Raw genomic sequence first — 23,148 nt, forward strand, 5'->3', positions numbered from 1 at the left:
CTATTGGTCCTAACAGTCACAACAACAAATATACAGTACATGCAATTTTTATTACAGAGTTTAATCAAATTGAGATAATATTTATAACTGTTGCTGAATGTGGAATTATTCTTTTATAAATACCATTATAGTTAAGTCTACTTCAGGGTATGCATGGAATTGCTGAAAAGTGTCCAATAAGAAATTTAAGGTTATCAGCACAGATGAGTCTGAGGATGCGTATAATGCGCTATGCTTGGGTCTTGTTGCACAGACTAGTTTTTGAAGTGCCAGCTATGAATTTGACTAGGGTAAATCAAGAGGGTATTGTACCAGTCCCATGTTCTGGCCAGCATGTTGCATTTTTTTATCTACATGGTAAACTGGAGATCGCAATTTGTTCTCCTCCGAGGTAACCCAGATACATAATGAATATTATACTTGTACTAATGATTATATAGGTAATATATCTGTTTTCGTAAATTCTTAATTAATATTTAAATAAAGAATAAAGAAAAGCTATACTCAATTTAAAAGTGTTACAGCCTGTGTATCACTATATGTTAGTAAACACGTTCTGCGGTGTTACTAGCACATTGCACTGAAGAAGATTGCAAAGTGTGATTTTATAACACAAGGTAAGAGCAAATACTGCACAATAACCCTTGGCTTTATATAGCCAGCAACGTTTCTAAACCTAATGCTTTCATTCACTGAACTATCCTACTCCTTGGCTTTATGCCAAGACACAACGTAAAGGCTTTTGAAGTCAGAATTAATTGTATCTGAAATGAAACACTGCAGGGTTACTTGTGCTTGGATAACATTCTTATACTGTATGAACACTTGGTGGAAACCACAAATCTAATAGTGGTCTTTTAGAATTCACAAACATGTTGTAGTTAAGGTATATATCATATTGCCCAAGGGGTGTAACTGAATTATTTTATGACACAGGCAATCATTTTTCTACTAGGAGGAATTTAATACAATATGTTATAACTCTTCACAATAGACCTCCTTATAATCACTTCAGCTGACTTTAACCGTAACCTTTTTTCATGTCAACATGAAGTCTCGGTGACTCAGTGTCAATCATGTAATTATTTCTATATGATTAGCAGATGACCATACAATTTGCTTGTTCCTGAGTAAAAACAATCATACAAAGTTACAATTCCATGGAAAAACTTGTGACTGGTTTATTTTTCTCTCTTAAGTATGAGTCACTATTCCTCAGAAGGGGCTCCTAGCTTTACAGTGGAACTAAACACAAAAATAAACGTTCACATTACAAATCATGCAATAAGCATTCACTGTACGACTGCCTTTCTAAATTGATACATCTATAAAATAAAATTGACTGCTGATAAAAATTATATTATTTAATGACAGTCCCCAAGAGGGAGTGGGGAGTGGGTATTAATTATCTGGGTCTGGGGCCGATGCTGCCCCCCCTCCCTCTTACCTGTCAGCAGCCCAGTACACGTCGTTATTTGCTGGGTTGTAGTGGGAGACCAGGGAGACTGCTGCTGTCGCCGAGCGGCAGCAGTCTCCTCTCTTCTGCCTGTGGGGGGGGGGAGCGATCGCTCTGATCGCGCCCCCTACCCCCCTGGAATTTTGCCAGGCTGAGGAGCCCACAGTGCCCTCCCCCCCCACCTCAGCGCCGCCGCAGTTGAGGGGGAGTGTCATGCTCCACCTATGGGTGTATCTATTGCCACTCAGGGGGGGTGTCCTGCAGTGGCAGGTGAACACTGTAGTAATAAGAGCAGCATGCCACCAGAGCGGGCTTCTTCAGGAATAGAATGGCCTGAATCATATCATATGGAAACCTACATTGTGCATGCCTTCAGCCTGGCCATAGTATATGTATGTGTAGTACATGTATGTGAGGGTGAGATGTTTCGCTCCTGCACACAATAGATGTGACTGGCAGGAGAGCAAGGTCCCACAAATGGAAGAAGCAGAACACAAGGAATTGTGCTGATCAGTAAAGTGAAATATAACAACAACTACTGCACAAACTATTGGCACAGAATGGGACCAGATCCCCTGGTTGTGTAACAAGCATCAAATTATATGCATCAGCATTACACACACACTAAGTATATCAGAAACATGGATAATGAATTATTTCCACCTAGGTGCTGAGCTATGTATTTGCCTGACAGATGATAAATAGTGCGGTATGGGCATTACAGAGCTGCCAGTATTGCCTCCTGAGGTGAGTGACTAATGGTATGGGCAGGGTAGAGGATATAATAGTGTAACATGGGCACCAGCAGTATAACAAGCAGAACTTTCAGCATTGTCTCCTGCAGGGTGAAGTTGACCCCTGGCAGGGTATAATGGGAGGGGGCAGGAGGGCGCTGGCAGCTGATCTCAGTATATTAGGATGTAATAGTGTAACCAGTGGCATAACTAGGGTATTTGGAGCCCAGGGCAAATTGAAAAAAGGAGCCCCCCCATGTGCGCGCGCCGTAGACGTGCATGCCAAAAATGAGTGTGGTCACATGCCACAAGGGGCATGGCCACTGAAAAATGGGGCATGTCAACATGACACACAACCCTTTTTCATCACTCTGGGAATGTTCCTTTCCATTCCATATGCACCTTAATGCAATGCCTCTTATACAGTCCCCCTTATACAGTAACCTCAGTATGCAATGCCCCCAGTAGAGGTCCCTCTTATGCAGGCCCCCATTAGTGCCCCTTACACAGTGGAGTTGGCAAGTATGGTCACAGATGCATCCATAGAGTGACACATGCAGAAGGGTTTGACACACATTCAGGGCTAAAAAAGAGATACACACTGGTGCACACAATATAGTGTCATCATCCTCCTCCCCTTACTCTCACCTTATAGGCAAAGCAGTTGTCACTCTGAGTCTCCTATCTCACATGGTGCCTGAAGGAGTCCTGCTCCCCTAATCGGTCTTCCACCCAGGGCCATCTCTTCCATTGGGCTTGTTGGGCAGTTGCCCAAAGGCCCGAAGCTTGTAGGGGCCCATCAACCCGCCCCCCTGTAACCGTGGTCAGTTGGTAAATTTGTGATATTTTTGTAAGCCGGCCACCGGTGCACTGTATTCTGACCTCAGTCCCAATTTCGGCTTCAGACCAGTCAGACAGAGTCTCTCTGCATGTGTGGGAGGTCTGATGGGCATGCAGGAGGGTTTAATTTTATTGACCATTTAAATTTTTTTCGCGTGAATGGGGGGTAGGGGCATTGCTTTGCCCATGGCCCAAACTGCTGTTAAGACATCCCTGCTTCCACCCCCCCAAACCCCCCCCTCTGATCTACTTACATCTCCACATCTGTTCCTGGTCCTGCACCCAGCTTAAAGAGAGGATTTGGCGAATGTGTCCTCAGTCTTCAATAAATCCTATCGTATGTGGGCTATTAAGTGGCAAGCATGTTGTGATTGTGTTGTCTAATAGATTAAAGAGAATGTTTAGTTATCTATAAATAATGTAATTACGCGGGCGCGCACGTGCATGTCTAACTTAATAAGCCTATACTACCACAAACACCACTGAGAAACAGTTTAACCAGGCACACACACATTTGCACACAGCACTTATCTGCTTTTGCCTGCCTCCTTCTCTAAGTCCACATAGACACACATGTGCACAACAGTAAAACGTGTATGTGGCCACTACTTCTCAGACAGGTTCTAAAGTTTGCTTTCAGTTTCCAGCTGTCCCCCCCAATCTCTCCCCTGTGCTGTACCACGATCAGTCAGTGGGTAACAACTGCTATCACTGCAGCTCCATCAGTTGCAGGGCACAAAGAAACTTATATGTGGACTACACCCAGCATCAAAGAGTCAGCTGGCCACCAGTCATGTGCTCCATGGTAACGAAATGCTGCACGGCACAGACCTCCAGAGCATACTATCACTGCCCAACACATCCTGACACAGAGACGGAGAGTTTGAGAGACAGGGTCAGGAAGAGAGACAGTAAGAGAGAGGCGAGGGAGAGAGAGATTGACACAGAACTGTGAGACCTCAAGATGGGTGATAAGAAAGAGAGACACAGAAAAAAGAGCAGCCTCTAGTTTATAATAACTTCCAGCTTCATCAATTAAAAATTCTGCACTTATTGGTACTTACCAGGATGATCCTCTAAACTGGACAGTACCAGACTATATACCAGAGGTTCCCAAACACGGTCCCAATTCTCCCCAACTGTCCATGTTTTAGAGATATCCATGGTTGAGCACAGGTGGTTAAATCAAACTGACTGAGGTACTAATTAAGTCACCTGTGCTCAGCCATGGATATCTCTAAAACCTGAATTGTTGGGGAGCCTTGGGGACCGCTTTTGGCAACCTCTGCTATATACGTATTTCAAGAGCAATATAAACATATATAAATTGCCACTAAGAGGGAAGTTTTTTTCTCACCCTAGAGGTTACTGCACACACTAAGGGCCAAATGTAATAATCTGTAAGTTGTGTCAAGTGCCAAGAATTTGATGATTTATCTGCAAGATTAAAAGCAGCAATGTTTTTAAAGCAAGACTAATCTGGTTTTGCCCTTCAAAAAATTGCAACTTTAAATCTTGCAGCTAAATCGCCAAAATATTTGCACTTGCCGCATCCCGTAGTAGTACATTTCGCTGTAAGAATTTTATGTTGACTAGTTTGGTTCACTTTAACCAATGTGGCCCGGCTTGGAATGTAGCCACATCCTGTACTACTAAATAAAAAATGGATATGACTGGCTAGTATGAAAACCTAACCTGCCAATGTATGTGTTGTCATATACCATGTATTCTGGTGATTTGGGTACGGGGATGCTGGCGCCCAGGATCCCAGTGGTCAGAATCCCAACAACGGCATCCCTAACCCGAAACCTAACACTCCCCCCCCCCCGCAGCCTGAACCTAACCTCACCCCCCCCCCTAAACCCAACCCTAAACCTCCCCCTAAACCCAATACTTACTGCCTGGACGCCAGCGGGCGGAATGCTGGCACCGGGATTCTGACTTATGTCGGGACTCCGGCATTCTAAGCCTGGCATCCCATCTGCTGGGTAATAACTACATCTCATTCTGGCTATTTAGCTCTGCCCTTTAATGATTTTATCAGTTAAATTTGTACAACCTGGCAACAGACAGCCAGCGATCAGCTACTCAACTGCAGCTAAGTTTAGGCTACATGCACACCAGCATTAACATTCTGTATTTATTATGCATCGCTAACAAAAGTTGAGAGAATGGAAACATGAGTTTTAGTTGGCACCGCATATTTTAGTAATTTTTTTGTTCCATTTCAATGTATTTGATGCATGTCAATGCAACTGAAAACTTATATTAATCTCATTGGGAATGCATTATAAACATAATGAGATGTGGTTATCAAGCTTTTATATATGTGCATCACAAGTGTTTGGCATCAACTACTTCCAGTTTTGTCACAAATGTATGTTTCAGAGTGATTTGACTTAGGTCAAGTTTTCGGAGCGAATCCCCTCCTTCAGTAGGGTCACAGATGTATGTTTAATAAAATGCAAATTGGGTGCACTTGTAAAAGCATATAAAATGTGTTAGAATTTATTTGTTTTCTTTATTTTCGGTGTACACTTTAAAAGTTCAAAATAAATATATCTGATTTAAACAAGCATAAAAAATTACTATTAAATGCACACATAAAAGCAATACAATTTATAAACTTTCAATATGCAATAAAAATACATTGCAAATGCCAGTTTGTACGTAGCCTAAAGCTGGGTACACACTACACAATATGTGTACCCATCGATGGCATGATGCGATGGTATGATACATCGCACCATTCGCACACACTACACAATGCAGTGGACGATGGCGCGATGTGTAGTTCCATGCTGTATTTAGCAGCATGGCGTCGTTCATCACATCGTTCTATCTGCTCTGCTGCACAGCAGATGGGACGTTGCGTTGTATGACCCATGGGCACGCGCGGTCGGCTGTACACAACTACGCGGACCGCACGATATTTCATTCCGATCCGCGTCAAAACGGTATATTGTGCAATGGATCGCATAGTGTGTACCCAGTAAACTGTAAATTATAAACACATTAAGTGTACAACACTGTCTACTGAAATATATTTTGTTAAACTTACTTTAAGAGGAAGTTACATATGGTGAAAAACAATTTGTTATACTTCCGTTATAAACTACTAATAGTACTTTAAATTAGTGAGGGATTATATTTTTAATGGTCAAGAGGTGAACTCAACTGTTCTTGATTGACTTTGTTACAATGAGTGTACTCCAATCCAATGGACATGCCTGTAAACATAGTTAAGGGCAGGGCTGTAGGGAGGGTGGTGCGGCCGGTGCCTCCGCACAGGGCAGAAGCTTCCAAGGTCACCGGCCACAACCTGTGCAGCTTCGGAGGTCTGTATAGAGACCGCCTGTAGTGCTGCTTGGCGCTCAAAGAAGTTCCCGTCCTCCACCCACCCCCAGGTGGAAATAGGAAAGCGCTCAGGGGAAGGAGGGGGCGGGGGGGAGTGCGAGGGGCGGCAGTGCAGCACAGGGCGCACTGCCGTCCAGATACGGCGCTGGTTAAGGGGTAAATGTTCCCCAAAATAAGATGATCTGCTGCTTGGTCTGTGCACCAAAAGGCCACATCCTATAGGACCCAATTAGTCAGATGATGACTGCACACCTAACTATGGGCCTAATTCAGCAAGGATGACAACTACGAATGCAATAGTGATTACGCACGCAGTTCAACAGCGATAGTATGCTAATCCATTGCAATCGCTATGCCGTTGCAGCACTAAACAAAGACGCCCACTTTACCTTACACACATCCGTAATGTTTAGCAAGACTGCGAAAACATTGGTACAGCAATAGAGTACCATCGCAGTCTCACACACACACTTGCACAAGGTCTTACCTTACTCAGAAATTGCTAACTTCGTCGCACGATATGAGTCCTCAAGCTGCGTGTGCCGTTGCGGTGGCTAATTTATGCACGCCCCTGTAACGGCGCACAAACACACTAGCGTTTCTCCGACCACCCCCCCCCCGTCGCCACGCCCAAACACTACTTCCATTCAATCACTCTGTGATGGGTCTGTATAGCCACTGCGATGCATGCGTAATGCGTAACAATCGGCCAATAGCGTGTGTATTCACAGTTGCGATCCTTGCCAAATCTGGCCCTATAAAAACCTTATTGTCTGCTATTTGTGAGATTTGAAAAGTACCAGATGAGTAACAGAATTTTGGGTTGCTGGCTGCATACACGTATGAGCAGCTAAGGGAATGGGGAGGATAGAATCTTTTAAACATTATGTACAAAGAAAAAATATTAAGCAAAGAAAACATGCATTTATTATAGTAGTAAAGCAATGCCAACTGGACATTTATTATGTGCTTATGCTTATAACCATGTGGTTCAAGTGATTTTTATGTAATCAATTTACAAAAAAAATTATGATTTAAGATATGGGTTTAAGTAAATATATATATATATATATATATATATATATATTTACACACAGTATATTTAAGGATATATATATATATATATATATATATATATTGATAGTGATGGTTTGGGCTAGGTGTTGCTAGCTTGTCAAATGATCAGCCCCAGGAGTTTGGAATCCATCCCCACAGAATTAAAAATATGTCTGACCACAAGAATCTGCAGCTGAGTATGGGGGTCTAAGAGAAATTGTGTGTCTTGCAAGAGGAAGGAAAAGCTAGGACCCATCGGAGAAAGACAAGATGTCCTAGGAGGTTCAGTTTGAGTTAGAGCCAACTGTATGTCTACCTGTAAGACGCAGGCAGGTCCGACACTAAGGAAAAGATTAACACATTTTTTAATTCCTCAGAGATGCCAGAACTGTGTCATTTATGTGTTCAACCACTAGGGAAAGCGGTAAGCGGTCTAGCTGCCCTCTGGTTACAGAGGGGCCAAGCAATGAGCCAGTACCCTGTATACTGCACATGTGTGTAACTTACACTCCTGCATTGTTTGCACAAACAGAAGAGCAGCCTTTTACTGGTTCATAGCGTTGTGCTGGAGAATTTTTCTGTGTGTTTCTTTTCAAGATTAATCTTCCCTTTCTAGCACTTGTTGTTAACTTATAAATATACTTGCCTACTTTTGAAAAAGCATTTCAGGGAGATTGTGAAAGCAACACCTATGAGCGTGTGTTACAGTGGAGGTGTACTCTTACATGTCATAAAAATGATTTACATCTAAATGTAAATGAGGCCCAATAGTAATATTTACGTGTTGATGAAAACACACTGATACTTTTCAGAAAGTGCATATAGTCATAGGGATCATTGTGCCTTATAACCAATCCAGGGAAATGATACTAATAAACCCATTTGAATGTACATATCTCTGTTTTTTCTTTTATGTAACAGCTTCATAACAGGGGTAAGGTGCAATCAGGGAGATTGCTGGACTCTTCAGAGAGTCAGGGAGACTCCCTGAAATAGTAACAATCAGGGAGGTTTGGCAAGTATGCTTATTATAAATCAATGTAGGAACTTCCACTAGCATACTAAATGGGATAGAGGTGTTTATTGTTTTATGTAAGACAGCGTTAACGTGCTGTAAAGCTGTTGATATAAAAGCATTTATTGCAGAAACCTTATTTTGCATCACAACATTAGGCACTGACCAAAGGGCTGCATCACAACATAAGGCACTGACCAAAGGGCTGCATCACAACATTACGCACTGACCAAAGGGCTGCATCACAACATTAGGCACTGACCAAAGGGCTGCATCACAACATTAGGCACTGACCAAAGGGCTGCATGACAATATTACGCACTGACAAAGGGCTGCATCACAACATTACGCACTGACCAAAGGGCTGCATCACAACATTAGGCACTGACCAAAGGGCTGCATCACAACATTAGGCACTGACCAAAGGGCTGCATGACAATATTACGCACTGACAAAGGGCTGCATCACAACATTAGGCACTGACCAAAGGGCTGCATCACAACATTAGGCACTGACCAAAGGGCTGCATCACAACTTTAGGCACTGACCAAAGGGCTGCGTCACAACATTAGGCAATGACCAAAGGGCTGCGTCACAACATTAGGCACTGACCAAAGGGCTGTATCACAACATAAGGCACAAGGGCTGCATCACAACTTTAGGCACTGACCAAAGGGCTGCGTCACAACATTAGGCAATGACCAAAGGGCTGCATCACAACATAAGGCACTGACCAAAGGGCTGCATCACAACATTAGGCACTGACCAAAGGGCTGCATCACAACTTTAGGCACGGACCAAAGGGCTGCATCACAACATTAGGCACTGACCAAAGGGCTGCATCACAATATTAGGCACTGACCAAAGGGCTGCATCACAACATTAGGCACTGACCAAAGGGCTGCATGACAACATCACAACCAAAGGGCTGCATGACAACATCACAACCAAAGGGCTGCATCACAACATCACAACCAAAGGGCTGCATCACAAAATCACAACCAAAGGGCTGCATCACAACATCACAACCAAAGGGCTGCATCACAACATCACAACCAATGGCTGCATCACAACATTAGGTACTGACCAAAGAACTGCTATTTTTCAGCTAATTCCTTACGCAATAAGTTTTCATGGAAGTCCACCTATTGCAGTTGTTGTGAACACTGGACGGACAATCTATTTAATTTTTCAACAGAATATATTGTGTGCTATACAAGAAGCATATAATCCTCATTTTAAAGAATACAGCTACCATAGCAGATCATTGCCTGTAGCCAACAATCAACAGCTACAGCTACTTCCCTTTCTTCAATCTATCTTTAGCGAAGTCATCCCTCTGAGGCTCAACCCTGCACATGAAATCACTTTTCAAGAACATGACAGGGTGGCTTCAACGTGCTCTATGAACTTCTCTTTCCTCAGGCAAAGAAGCAATAGCTATCTTCTAGTGCAGCAATCAATGCAAGGTTTTGGCATTTGACTGGCATTTCTTTGCCCTGTCTGCAATACCCCATACAAAAGATATGTATGTTATAAAAACATGATCCTAATACTTAATATATGACAGTAAAAATAGTGCAAGTCAGTTCTTTTTAGCCAAATGCAGCTAACATGAAGTATTGTACTATACTTGAAATATTGCCGGTAAATATCATCAGTTTATATTAACAGTAAGGCTTCACACAAACAGGTATTCATTATAATTGCTTAAAGATTAGTAAACATATTTTGAGGCTGATAGTGTACAATGTAAAAGTGAAGGTACCAGTACGTACACACTTTCTTACAAGCATTCCCTTTACGTCAATTTCAACAATGCATGCTATGCTCAGAAGGCTTAACCTTAAACTGTATAATATCATGTTGTTTCATACTTATGCATGTTAGGTAATTAGGGATCTATTCATGTAAAACATGTACTGGCTACCGAAAAATATCACTATATATCACATCACATCAATGAAATATATGGTAATGTTTTGTACCCATTCATGTAAACTTAGCTGTCCAGCGACGTCCTCCGGTAAAATGGCCCCTCCGGCGATCCTTGAAGCAGACATATCAAGACTCCAATATACCTTCTTCCCACTGCACATGCTCCGGCATCTGAGATCAGGGTGGCTTCAACTTCCCTGCTCTTTTCGTTTCGCAGTATAGATTACGCCATCCTGAGATGGCGTAATCTGTACACAGCAGAGGAACGGAAAGCTGAGTTTTCCATTCTTCTATGAATCGCACTGACCATACAAAAGTATGGTAATGTGATGCATACATGAAGCAGGGATGCTGCTGGAGAAGGAATAATCTTCTCCACGGTAACCCACTCCATTAATTAACGAAAGTAGTAAAAAGCGCTGTTTTCAGCTAAACAGGGCTTTTCACTGCTCTATGAATAGACCCCTTAGTACCACTGAGTATGCACTATGCAGGGATGCTTTGAGACAGGTTAATCACTGTTTTGTTATAGACAAAGTACAAGGTTTTGTCTACAATTTTTTACCAAGCGTTGCTTTTTAACTTCTGTGTGTATGAACACTACAGAAACACAAGTCAAACCAAAAACAAGCAGACTCACAGTTTTGAGCTAAGTGGGCATCACACTACAACTTTTAGGCAGACATGCAGGAACTTGTAGTATCAGAGTCGTTGGACACGTATCTTAATACTGATTTATAGTGATTATATTTCTTCTTGCACAGATAAGATTTCCCATCTGAGACACATTCTGTTCACTAACAACTTGTGTACTCAGGAACTCTGTTTCCTTGTTTTCTTGTGTGACATTCCTCTTTGTCCCTATTGTCTTTGTGGCTTAAAAACTTCACAGATGGAGACTTGTTTTCCTTCCCATGAAGAATCTTATATGACAAAGAACACATCCACTAAGGAACAGTAAAGAGGATACAAAGAAAGACACACTAAGGCCCTCATTCAGAGCCGGACGCTCTGAGCAGAACGCTCGCTCTGAATCAGGGCCCACCTCCATAAATATGGAGCGTCCTCCTGGACGCTCGTATAGCTGTGGGTCACCACCCACAGCACATACGAGCGTGCAGGATGATGGTCGCGATGGTCTTGACCATCGCGACCATCGCCAGTGTGACCAGAAGCCTGTGGTCGGGGTTTTCGACCAAAAGCCCTGGAGTGATTTTGGCTCTATCAGAGCCAAAATCACTCCCACTGACATCACTAGTGATGTCAGTGGGGCCGGCTTCTGACGGTAGGCGTTTCCTTGGGAACGCCTCCGTCTGGCAGGCACGCCTCCGGCACGCCCACCAAAGGGGGCGTGCTGTCAATCAACATCGACAGCACGCCCCCTTTGATCAGACACAACGAGCAAAGGAAAGTCCTTCGCTTGTCGCGTCTGGCGCATGCGCACGACGGAGCTCCCTCCGTCGTGCGCATGCGCAGTGCACACCATCGACCCACTTGCGAGCGGACAGCCGCTTGCGAGTGGGTCTGAATGAGGCCCTAAGATACCTCTATCCATTTATTATCTGGTACACAGCCTATGATAACATGTTTATATGATATGCGGTCCTATATTGCACATATATATCTCCACCTTGCATTCAGTAGTACGATATATTGCTTTTTCTCTCCTTTGTGCTTGAACGAGTATAAACTAGATTTAAGGAAAACACAGGACCCGAGATCCACCTGAAATCCTGGGAAGTCACAACAACAATTGGAAATCAGATAAGCCTGCATTACTGTATCTTTGGTACTCATATCCAACACCTTCTTCTTACATCATCATCCTATGTATTAAGCTACTACACTATAAGGCACAATACTTTTCTCCACTTTATTCAGATTCCTCTATCTGACTGCCACTCAGAATACTAAAGACTGCCGTCACCTGAAAAAGGGAGTGTATAACAAAATATACTTTCACTTTTTATTCATAATATTGTTTTTGGTGATTTGCCTAGTCACTGTTTTGGGATATAGTCAGCATCCCGGCGTGCGGGATGCCGACGGTCCAAATACTGGTGCCAAAATCCTGACAAGTCGGGATCCCGGCACCAGTATGCCGACAGTCGGCATCCCAAAGGTATTAGGGTGTTAGCTAGCGGGGTTAGGGTAAGGCATTAAGGGGAGGGATAGGCACGGGGGAGGGAGTGTTAGGATTAGGGTGCGGGGAGGGGAAGGTTAGGTTTAGGCACTGGGGGGAGGTTAGGTTTAGGCACTGGGGAGGGGGTCTTAGCTTTAGGGTGCAGGGAGGGGGAGGTTAAGGCACTAGGCACTAGGAAGGGGGGGTTTAGGCACTAGGAAGGGGGGGTTAGGGTAGGGATTTGGGAAAATACTTACGTGGCTTCCTATGGATGTCGGGATTCTGGCTGTCGGGATGCCGCTGTCGGTATTCTGAACAGCGGCATCCCGACAGCCGGGATTTCATACCCAACCCGTACCTTTCATGTTTACATGTATCATTTAGTTTGTTGTATAAAGTGTGCTAACATTTACGGAGTTATGGTGCGTACACACTGGGCGATTAGGAAAGACTGTTCGATTACTACATCGTAATCGTTAAGTCGCTCCTGATCCCCTGTAGTGCCTACACTGAACGATCAGTCACTCAATGTAGGCACCCTCCATCATTCCAGAACATGGCCAATCTGTCGTTATCGGCAGATTGGGCTGCATGTTCAGGTGATGGACAATGTCGGGAACGACCAGCGGGAGTGCGCATCGCTGGTCGTTTCTGACATAGAAGTGCACAACTTGTGCACAATTACTGAGCGATTGTACGATTACAATGTCGTAATAGTGCAATCGCTCAGTAAAATCGCCCAGTGTGTACGCACCATTAGAGTTGTCCTAACACTCTTTCTTAGATAGATAGATAGATAGATAGATAGATAGATACTTTATTCTAGAATTTCTCCTTACATTTGCCATCCGGAGATGGCTATAGTGATTAGAGAACACCAATGGTACTTGTACCATCACTGTTCTTGTTACATATACGATAGCTACTGTAACAATACAAAACATGGGGAATTGCAGGGCATGGCTAATGCCGGGAATACTGGAAAACAGCAGTCACACTTGAAAAATATCAAAAAGCTCTATTTCTGGCAAAAATAACTATTTTTGCTGGAGTTGAGGCTTTGTGGGGTTTAACAAATAGATACCACAGGGTGAAAAGAAAAAAAAATGTAGACAAAGGTGATGAGAGCAACCAATCATATGAAGATATCACAAAATATAAATATTGTTAATATTCGGAAACTGTATAATCCTTTTAAAGTAACCATATACTTTTTCTTTACATTAATGCAATTTAGACTGCTATTTTAGTACTATTACATATAATGTTAAATGAATAAAAATGGAATAAACCTGCACTCTTACATTAGCTAAATTTGACAAATATTGTCCCCTTTCTTAATTTTTTCCTTGATGTTACATACTGAGAAACTACTAGTATGGGAAAGTTGCATATTATTTTTGGAACAACTGTGAACAAATGGGTTCAGTAAGTGTTACTCTTTATTGTTCATTATGCAAAATAATATTTAGTTGTGCAGAGGAAAATGGGCATGACCATTTTCCCGTTATCAAACAACTGTACTATTTAGAAAACAAAACAATTTTATTTTAACAGTCTTTTATCCTAATAATAACCATTTTTAGTTTATTATTTCCTTTAACTTTTTTCATTATTTTAGAATTTCTCTTTTTAAAGACCTATTAGCCAGCAACATTCGGCTCTCATGTCATTGCACTGAAAGTGCACTACAAAATGCCTTAGACGGACTACCCAAATACATTTGGGACTGTTTTTGTTCTATTTAATACTTATGGTTTTTTATATTGCTCAAATTGCACCTAAAATTGCACTACTGTAAGGTGCCAAATCTATCCCTTTAAATGTATAGGATGTCAAATGTGTGCCCTCTGCAGTCTGCAAAGCATGGGCCATCTCTAAAATGCCTCCTCTCTACTCCTTTTTCTCATTTCAATAACCTCACTTGGGAAAAAAGTAAACTTATTTGTGCTTGGCTCCGTATAACTAAGAAGTGCGCCGGCACTAGGAGATAAAATATGTGAGAATTGTTTTTTTTTTAATTTCTGGGTATTTTTCTATTTTATTTATTTTTTAATTTTGACCTGAAATCTTGTATTTAGTGTTTATTTTAACATTGTGCTTGAGGAATTTTCACTGTTGTACAATATTGGGGTACCCTTTTAGTTAAATTACTCACCAGCTAATGCTTCCGCAACATCTTCCGGCAGCTTTGTGAGTTATATCGCTCTAGGTCACTTCTGCTCGCAGCCTATGGAGGGAGGTGCGAGCAGAAACCAGCTACAGTAATTGCACTTACATGTGTAGTATAATTGAACCTATCCTTTTGTTCAGCATAGGGTTATACTAATTAAAAATGTCAAATCCTTTTTCTCGATTCCTCTTATATTGATGTAATACCTGAGCAATGTTTCATATTAGTCCACTATTACAACAATTCAGAGACCATTGTGATATTTAAAAAAAAAAGTAAGTCTGTAAAACAGAATGTGTCATAATGTGAAGGAGAAGGGATTAAGGCAGTCATCATTCTAATTCCTTTTGATGGTTTCAGCAAGAGAAGACATGCAAAATAGACTTATGGGGGGCATCCACTAGACGATTTTATTCCTGTCCAACATCTTAACGATTTTCCCTTGAAGTTTCCCTTGAAATATGATCTTCCACTCTGAACAATTTGCAAAAGATTTGCAAAAGATTTGCAAAAGATATGCAAACGATTTGCAAAATATATAACAATAAACTATGTTGTTTTAATCTGTGATTGAGAGTTTTCAGCTATAGTGGGCAGATAGTGGTTCATCGTTTGATCGTTCAGCGTGAACGATGTGTAAACGATGTGTAAACGATGTGTAAACGATTTGTAAGCAATCAAGTGAAATTGACCTGCATGTTCAGTCGATGGAGGAGACGGTCAAACGACCAGCGGGAGCGCGCATCGTACATCGTTAGAAACAATTACTGCACGATTTGCAAACGATGTTCAAACGATGTTCAGACGATTATCTAACGATTTTATCATTATCGTTCAATCGTTCAACTTTATCGTCTAGTGGATACCCCCCTTTAGTCTTACAGCAGGGAACTGTTTCCCAGACCTTTAAAGGTACACTTGCATTTATCATAAAATGTATCTAATAGAGCTACTTATAACTGTATTTACATACAAAATTGAACAGAAATTTACTTTTTACAAACAGCAGTTTAAGAGCCGATGGAGAGAGGTGGAGGGTGCATAAGAGCCACTGACTGGTCATGCCAATCACACATACCTCCGCAGCCATTTCAAAGTGACTGATTAAAACTAATTTGCCGGTTCTGTATTACAGTACTTATTTATATAATAACTAAGGATTCACTACACCTATGGATCCTAATAACTAAGGATTAACTACATCTATGGATCTTTAACCAATGCCCCACCCAGGACCTACTACCTGCAGTAATTTCCATGACTATGCAGCAAGGGGGAGGGACACACTAGTAAATTCTTTTTTGTAGGTGGTAGTCCAGCTTTAAGTATTTAAGCAAAATACTATGGGCAGGATGTAATAAGGTGCGTGTATGTTTGCGGGATCAAACTCACACCTTCTCGCACATTTTGAAGGTGCAGGTTTGTCCCTAAACTCGCAAATGTAATAGGGTGTGAGTTTAAGGGTCCAAGTTTGACTGGCAAGCAAGTGCATGCCAGTTAAATTAAGGGGAAAATCGCACATTGTAATGCGACTTTCAATACAACGTGCGAGTTACACAGAAGCCTTCACAGATCAGTGAGAGCCGTGAAGGCTTCTGTGTGAAAAAAGCTAGTAAAATGACATGGGGTCCCCCCTAAAAGCACAACCAGCACCAGGCTTTTTTGAACCAGTCGAGGTGGTGAAAATACTCGGGGAAAAAGACGTGGTGGTCCCCCATATTTTCCTCTGGATGCCTCTCTGTCTACCCTCACTGATGCATGCGCAGGTCTATGGTCTTCACCAGGACAGAGCCTTTGGAAAGTTCTGTCCTAGAACCCCAATATTGTTAAATGCAAGCAATAATTTTCACTACACATTGAGAGTTGGGGCAATAGATTCACATCTCAACCGCATTTTAGATGTAGTTGGTGGTTAATATACCCCCTAATATGTTGCAGTAAACATTGTTTTTACCTCTATTTTAGTTTCAAAACAGAAGAAGATTGTTTTACTATGACTTCAGTATACACAGTCACAGCAATTTGTAGATGTAATCAGTGGATGAGAACTAACAGAATGCACTACCTCCTTCCCATCACCATGAACAGCTAATCTCCTGTTCCAAACTCTCCTTCACTAGCCAAACAATTACAGGTTGAGTCTCCCATATCCAAATATTCCGAAATACGGAATATTCCGAAATACGGAATATATTTAGCATGACTGAGATAGTGAAATCTTTGCTTTTTGATGGTTCGATGTACACAAACTTTGTTTAAGGCAAAAAATTATTAAAAATAAAGTATAAAATGACCTATAGGTTGTGTGTATAAGGTGTATGTGAAACATAAATGAATTTCATGTATGCACACAAACTTCGTTTGAGCCACAAAATTATTGAAAATATTGTATAAAATGACCTGCAGGCTGTGTGTATAAGGTGTATATAACACATAAATGCATTCTGTGTGTATATTGGGGTCCTATTCCTAAGACATTTCAATATGGTATACAAATATTCCAAAATACGGCATATTCCGATATCCAAAATACCCCTGCTCCCAAGCATTTTGGATATGGGAGACTCAATCTGTATGTACATTTCTCCACTGTTAGTCAGTGAACAGGAGTCTGCAGAGCGGTATGTTAATTCTTTGGGTTACTTTTTTTTCTATTTGGACTGAAATACTTTGTTTATTTTTATTTTTTTTGTATAATGGACAGAGGTTCCAGTCCCCAGGTGTTGCAAAGTTGCCACTCCAGAGTTTTCAATACCACTCTGTTCTCACAGCCTAGTGGAGTCATGACGAGCCCCAATACTTTTCAGGAAAGGGCTAGTAGAGAAGTCACCAAGCTGTTTTTTTTCCTATCTCCCTCCAGCCACAGGCACCAGTACTGCACTGACTGACCTGTGACTGGTTTTCATAATGGTAGGGAGGCTCCGTGATCATGGTTTCTCTGTTATAGTGGAAATCAGTCCATTTAATTGAAGTGTATGCATGAGGCCTGTTTTTGTTTACAAAGGAATGACCTGGGCACTGTTGCTTTCTGATTTTACTATCACTTACTGCTGCAGTTGTTCGGATGTCTCTTTGTGGACTGAGTATTGCTGCTGGAGACTTTTTCACACTGTTGCAGCAGCTGGGATGTACTGCTGTTTGTGATTGCTATTAGAGCATCCCATTACTCCTGTGTGTATTCAACACTGCTACCAGAGCCTCTCCTTTCGAGTGCCGCGTTGGGGCTTGTTGGTGCAGGAGCACTTTGCATGTGCATGCTGCAGTCTTAGCGACTTTTACATCCACTGAGCAGCGCTGTGTCAGGTGGCCATCACTACGTATGTGCCAGACCAAGCAGTGTGACATTCAGCCGGAGGACATTCTGGTAACTGAACATCCGCTCTAATTGTGTCTGAGAACAGACTGTTTAGTAGCACTCATTGGGTCTGATTCAGTGATTTACGGTACAGGCACAGCTGCTGCATCTTATTACATAGTTGCTGTGCTAAAATATGCTAAAGCCGTAGGAGGCATCTTAAGTAAAAAGTTGCCCAGAGCAGGCTTCTGTGATCCGCTGCTGTATCCAAAAACGCATCATTGGATCATCTGCATAACACTGAACAAATGAGTAACCCTCAGTTGACTCAGGATGCACGTTGCCCAGGCCAAAGACACAGCTACTGGCATTGACACGCGCAGAAAATGCGGCCAACATGCCTCCATTTTCTGTAACGCTCCCCGTCACCGTTCCCAAATGCCAGAAGCATGTCAGTTATGCTTTGGCTTTTGGGGCACCGCGACCGATGTACCAGGATCTAATCTGCACATGTGCAGTGCGGCTCCATCGAATGCGCAGATCAAAACACATTGGGAGATTCACTTAAATATCGAATTTACATAAATCTCTGAATCAGGCCCATTACTACTGGCTACAGTTGCAATTAGGAATTATTAGTTCCTTCTACATACTGTGACAGGCACTTGTGTTAGAGGCACCCTATACAAAGAATATTTCTTTTTTTCTGAAGCTCCAATTTTTGATAGTTTATCTGAATTTGTTACAGTAGAATACAGCATAACTAGACATATTTGGGCCTGAGGAGGAGTTGGATGGAAATTGGACAAGTGCTCCTGAATTGGGTGCATTTCAAAAAAATGAGTATACTTGCCCATATGCAGACTTGCACACATCTTACAGTACCTGCCCCTATCCGTACTCTTGGCTTGCCACTAGTCATCATCAGTGCACATTGCATCAGCCCTATGCTAGGTCCAAGAGATATGTCTGGCAGCAGGAATATTTACACTTACGTCCAGCTTTGTGTAGCTCCCTGTTGTGCTGACGTGCCCTCACTGGGCTTTGATTACATGAGAACGCCCCTTTCCAGACCAGTTTTGCCTCTTTAGTCATAGGTACAGTGTTCATACAAGCGGAATACGTATGACTCTGTATTACCCATACTTGCGTATGCTTGACTGTGCAGCATGTGTAGTGTAAAAACGTATGTTCAACAATGCAGGAGACCCATTAAATTTGTTAAAAATACCAACTAGTGTTTGCCTAGGTAAATATCACCTTGGTTTTATAATAACTATAAACTAACAAGAAATGAAATCATATTGAAGTAACTAATGGTTTTTTTTTTGGTCTACAAAAAATATTTGAATATTCAAATGTACTTGGTATTGGTGAATAACATGAAGACAATCAGCAGGTGGGGAAGGTGTAACATGTGTAGAGAGACTTAGATATGAGAGAGGTTCTAGTGTAAAAATAAAGCTGTCCAGCATTTGTGGGCTCATGCAAAAGCAGCCAGTATTTCCCAGCATACAAAAGTAATGCATGTATTTGTACCAGGATGTAGTGAATTCCCGGTGCCGGAATCCCTACCCATGGCCAGAACACCCACATCAGTCCAAATAACGACGCGGAATCCCGGCGGCCGGCATCCCAAACGGCAGTATAGTGGGTCGGAATAGCTTTTAGCCCCGGGATGGGGGGGGGGCTCTAGGTTTAGGCACCAAGGAGGTGTTAGGGTTAGTAGGGTTAGGCTGCGGGGGGGGGGGGGGTTAGGGTTAGGCTTTGGGCAAGGGATTTTGAGTTAGGCACCACCGGGTTGGGCACTAAGGGGGGAGGGGTAGGTTTAGGAACTAAGTGGTAGGGTTAGGGTGCAGGGAGGGGAGGCTTAGGATGCAGGAAGGGAGGGTTTGGGGGTGAAGTGGGGAGTGTTAGTATACTTACGGAGCCCCTGTCTGGATTCTGAGCATCGAGATGCCACTGGCAGTGTTTTGATGGCCGCCATACTGACTGCCGGTCTCCCATACCCAACCCATTTGTACCCCTTGCACTGCAACAGTGTTTTATCCATGTGCAAAGTTCCTTGCTCTTTTTGCTTTGCTCTCAGAATCAGCCCCTCTAGCTCTAGCAGCACACACATAAAAACCTCTTACCTTCCATAAGTCATAACGGTAATGTAAAAGGAGACATTCTTAGTCTATTTGAAACCACAGCAGTGCATTAGTCATCTGAGTAATTCTTATTGTTATGAATAAAGGGTGCAGTCCTTCTGTGTACGGTTGTTGTCAGCATTTTCCAGTTTTAGCTATATTACAGCAACTCTGTGAACTTTTAGAGCTATTAGTTATCATCTAGTCACCAGCATAACAATGTGCTCATTTTCCTAATTTACTGGAATTTTCACATTTTGGGAGTTAAAAATAAATGTCTAAGTGAACATGATTACACAACTTGTTACTATAATAAGTATGCAGGGCATACACTGTAACAGATATATTTGTAATGGTTACAGTCATCAAAAAGCATCAATGAGTTGAATTGTTGATCTTACCGTCTGGTGGCATTAGGGCCTTGTTGTTTTGTGTACACCAGCCAACAGGGTGTAGATCGGCAGTCATAACGTCACACCAGAAGTCTGCTCTGCGATCTTCTCCATAGCCGCAATATCGCAGGAGAAGTAACTGGCCACATGTGGTAATGATAGTAGCTACCCAATAAGTATCTGGATTATTCTTATTGGCCACCTCCAGTTTCATTCCAGGATGAAAGCTGCTCTGAAGACTGATCTCAACCTTGTGAAAGATAATAGAAATATATGTACTGAAATGGCAGACATTTGATGAGTCATATCCGTTTTTAGGGACAACATACCACAAAAGATGTAAATCTCTTAATAATTTAAATTTAAAACAGAAAATAAACAGGTACATTTTGATTGAAACTATACATTCACTATGTTTTCTGTTTTAAGGCATAAAATTACCCACAAGAACATAATACAGTTACATAGTTTATCCATAACAACACGACAATCTATTTCATGTCACTGTAGATACATGGTTACATGGTTACAAATAGGCATATATTTTTTTCGCATGTAGACAAAATACTATAACAGTGTGACATGAGGATAAATGTCATCAACTGATTTGATGGCCTCCAATAACTAATTACATAAAAAATTCAGGCCCATTCATATTTAACTGTGTAAGGTCCTTTGACAATTTTCGAAAAATCTACTGTTCCACGAGAGATAATAACACATATAATAACACATATTCAGTGGCGTCACAAGGGGGGTGCGGGGGGTGCGGCCCGCACCGGGTGTCACCCTTCAAGGGGGTGACACCAAAAACAGCCGCACACACACCCGCGGGCCGCACCCCGTCCACAGAGACGTCTGCCCCCTTCCCCGACACCACCGACGATCCCAATTTTTATGGCCTTGAACGCCGCCGCTGCCGGGGATCACTTCATTCCCTCACCGCGGCTGGCGTCCAGAGCCACACATAGGCACAAAGCACAGAGCATCTCTCTGTGCCTTTGTGTGGCTCTGGACACTGGTCGCGGTGACGTCATCAAGCATGCGGCACGCCGAGAAGACGAGGAGCGCACCCTGGACACCTCTAGTGCAAGCCAGCCTGGACATCTTCAAGAAAGGTAAGTAGTAATGCACAGTGGAGGGGGCACAGCATAAGGGGCATTATTGGGAGCATTCTGGGGCCACTGCATAGGGGCACTACTGGGGGTGCTGTATAGAGGGCACAGTATAAGGGCTCTACTGGGGGCACAGCATATGGGGCACTACTGGGGGTAATGTATAGGGGGCACTAGTGGGGGCACTGCATAAGGGGAGCTCTTGGGATAGTGTATAAGGGGCACTATTGGGAGTATTGCATAAGAGCACTACTGGGGGTATTGTATACGGGGCACTGCATAAGAACACTACTAGGGGTACTGTATAAGGGGGCACTACTGGAGGTATTGCATAAGGGCACTACTGGGGGTACTGTATAAGGGGGTACTACTGTCTGGAGGCACTACTGGAGGTATTGCATAACAGCACTACTGGGGGTACTGTATAAGGGCACTGCATAAGGGGCACTACTGGGGGTATTGTATAAGGGGCACTGCATAAGAGGAGCTACTGGGGGTATTGTATAAGGGGCACTACTGATGGCACTGCATAAGGGGGCACAGCGTAAGGGGCTCTAATACAGGAGGCATTGCATATTGGGCTCTAATACAGGGGGCATTGCATATTGGGCACAACTACAGGGGGCACTACTAAAGGGGGAACTGCATAATGGGCACAGCTACAGGGGTCAATGCATAAGGGGCACTACTACAGGTGGCATTGAATAAGGGGCACTACTACTGTGGGCATTGTATAAGGGGCACTACTACTGTTGGCATTGTGTATAAGGGTCAATAATGTGAGTGTTGTGTAAAATGGGCACTACTGTGTGCCAGAACATAAATAAGGGACACTACTTGATGGTGTAATGTGGATACGATTGTGCTACTGTGTGAGATAATTTGAATTGGGGATAGTATTGTGTGACCATGCCCCTTTTTTTCAAGATCACACCCCTTTTTTGTGCCACAGGCCTTAGGCGCACGCTGTCCTTTTTTTGATAAATCGTCGGGGGAGAGGGGGGAGGGGGTCGTTCCACCACGTCTCAAGGACCAATTTAAGCACTGCTACCCAGAATATCGGGCGTGGTATCATCACGCCCGCCGGGTAGACTGGTAAGGGGGCAGAGTTCGCGGAGCTGTGCACCTTTGTCCCGACTTTTTATTTTTTTTGTGGGGGGGCGGGTGTCACCGTGCATTACAGCACTGGGTGACACCAACCCTAGTGACGCCACTGCACATATTACACAAGAATTAACTTCTGTTTCTAAGATACACCCAAATAGACCATGCTAAGTATAAATTGGCTTCTGAGGACACATGATTAACTGATTGTTGTTCATCTGTGTAAAATTAAAGTATTTCAATAATTATTTTAAATAAATACACTTGTCTATGAGAGTTCCCTCAGTTGGGTATTGCATTTACAAACAAGAACTTCATCATGAATATCCGAAAACAATCAAAGCAAATTCAAGGAAAGGATATTTAAAAGCAACAATCAGGGATTACGTCCATTACAAAGAAATAAAGAGAAAATGACA

At 42.6% G+C, this 23,148-nt stretch overlaps 1 protein-coding gene across 1 annotated transcript in view; it reads right to left on the reverse strand.

Annotated features, from left to right (window-relative positions):
- The window catches only part of SFMBT2 (Scm like with four mbt domains 2), a 175,882-nt gene that overhangs the window by 124,161 nt on the left and 28,573 nt on the right, over nucleotides 1-23,148 (reverse strand). The window contains exon 3 of the mRNA XM_088468906.1: nucleotides 20,520-20,760. Coding sequence (XP_088325032.1) covers nucleotides 20,520-20,760 — 241 coding nt within the window. The remainder of the gene's footprint in view (nucleotides 1-20,519; nucleotides 20,761-23,148) is intronic.

This window comes from Taudactylus pleione, unplaced genomic scaffold (assembly GCF_031769625.1).
Source record: "Taudactylus pleione unplaced genomic scaffold, aTauple2 ptg000086l, whole genome shotgun sequence".
Taxonomy (NCBI): Eukaryota; Metazoa; Chordata; class Amphibia; order Anura; family Myobatrachidae; genus Taudactylus; species Taudactylus pleione.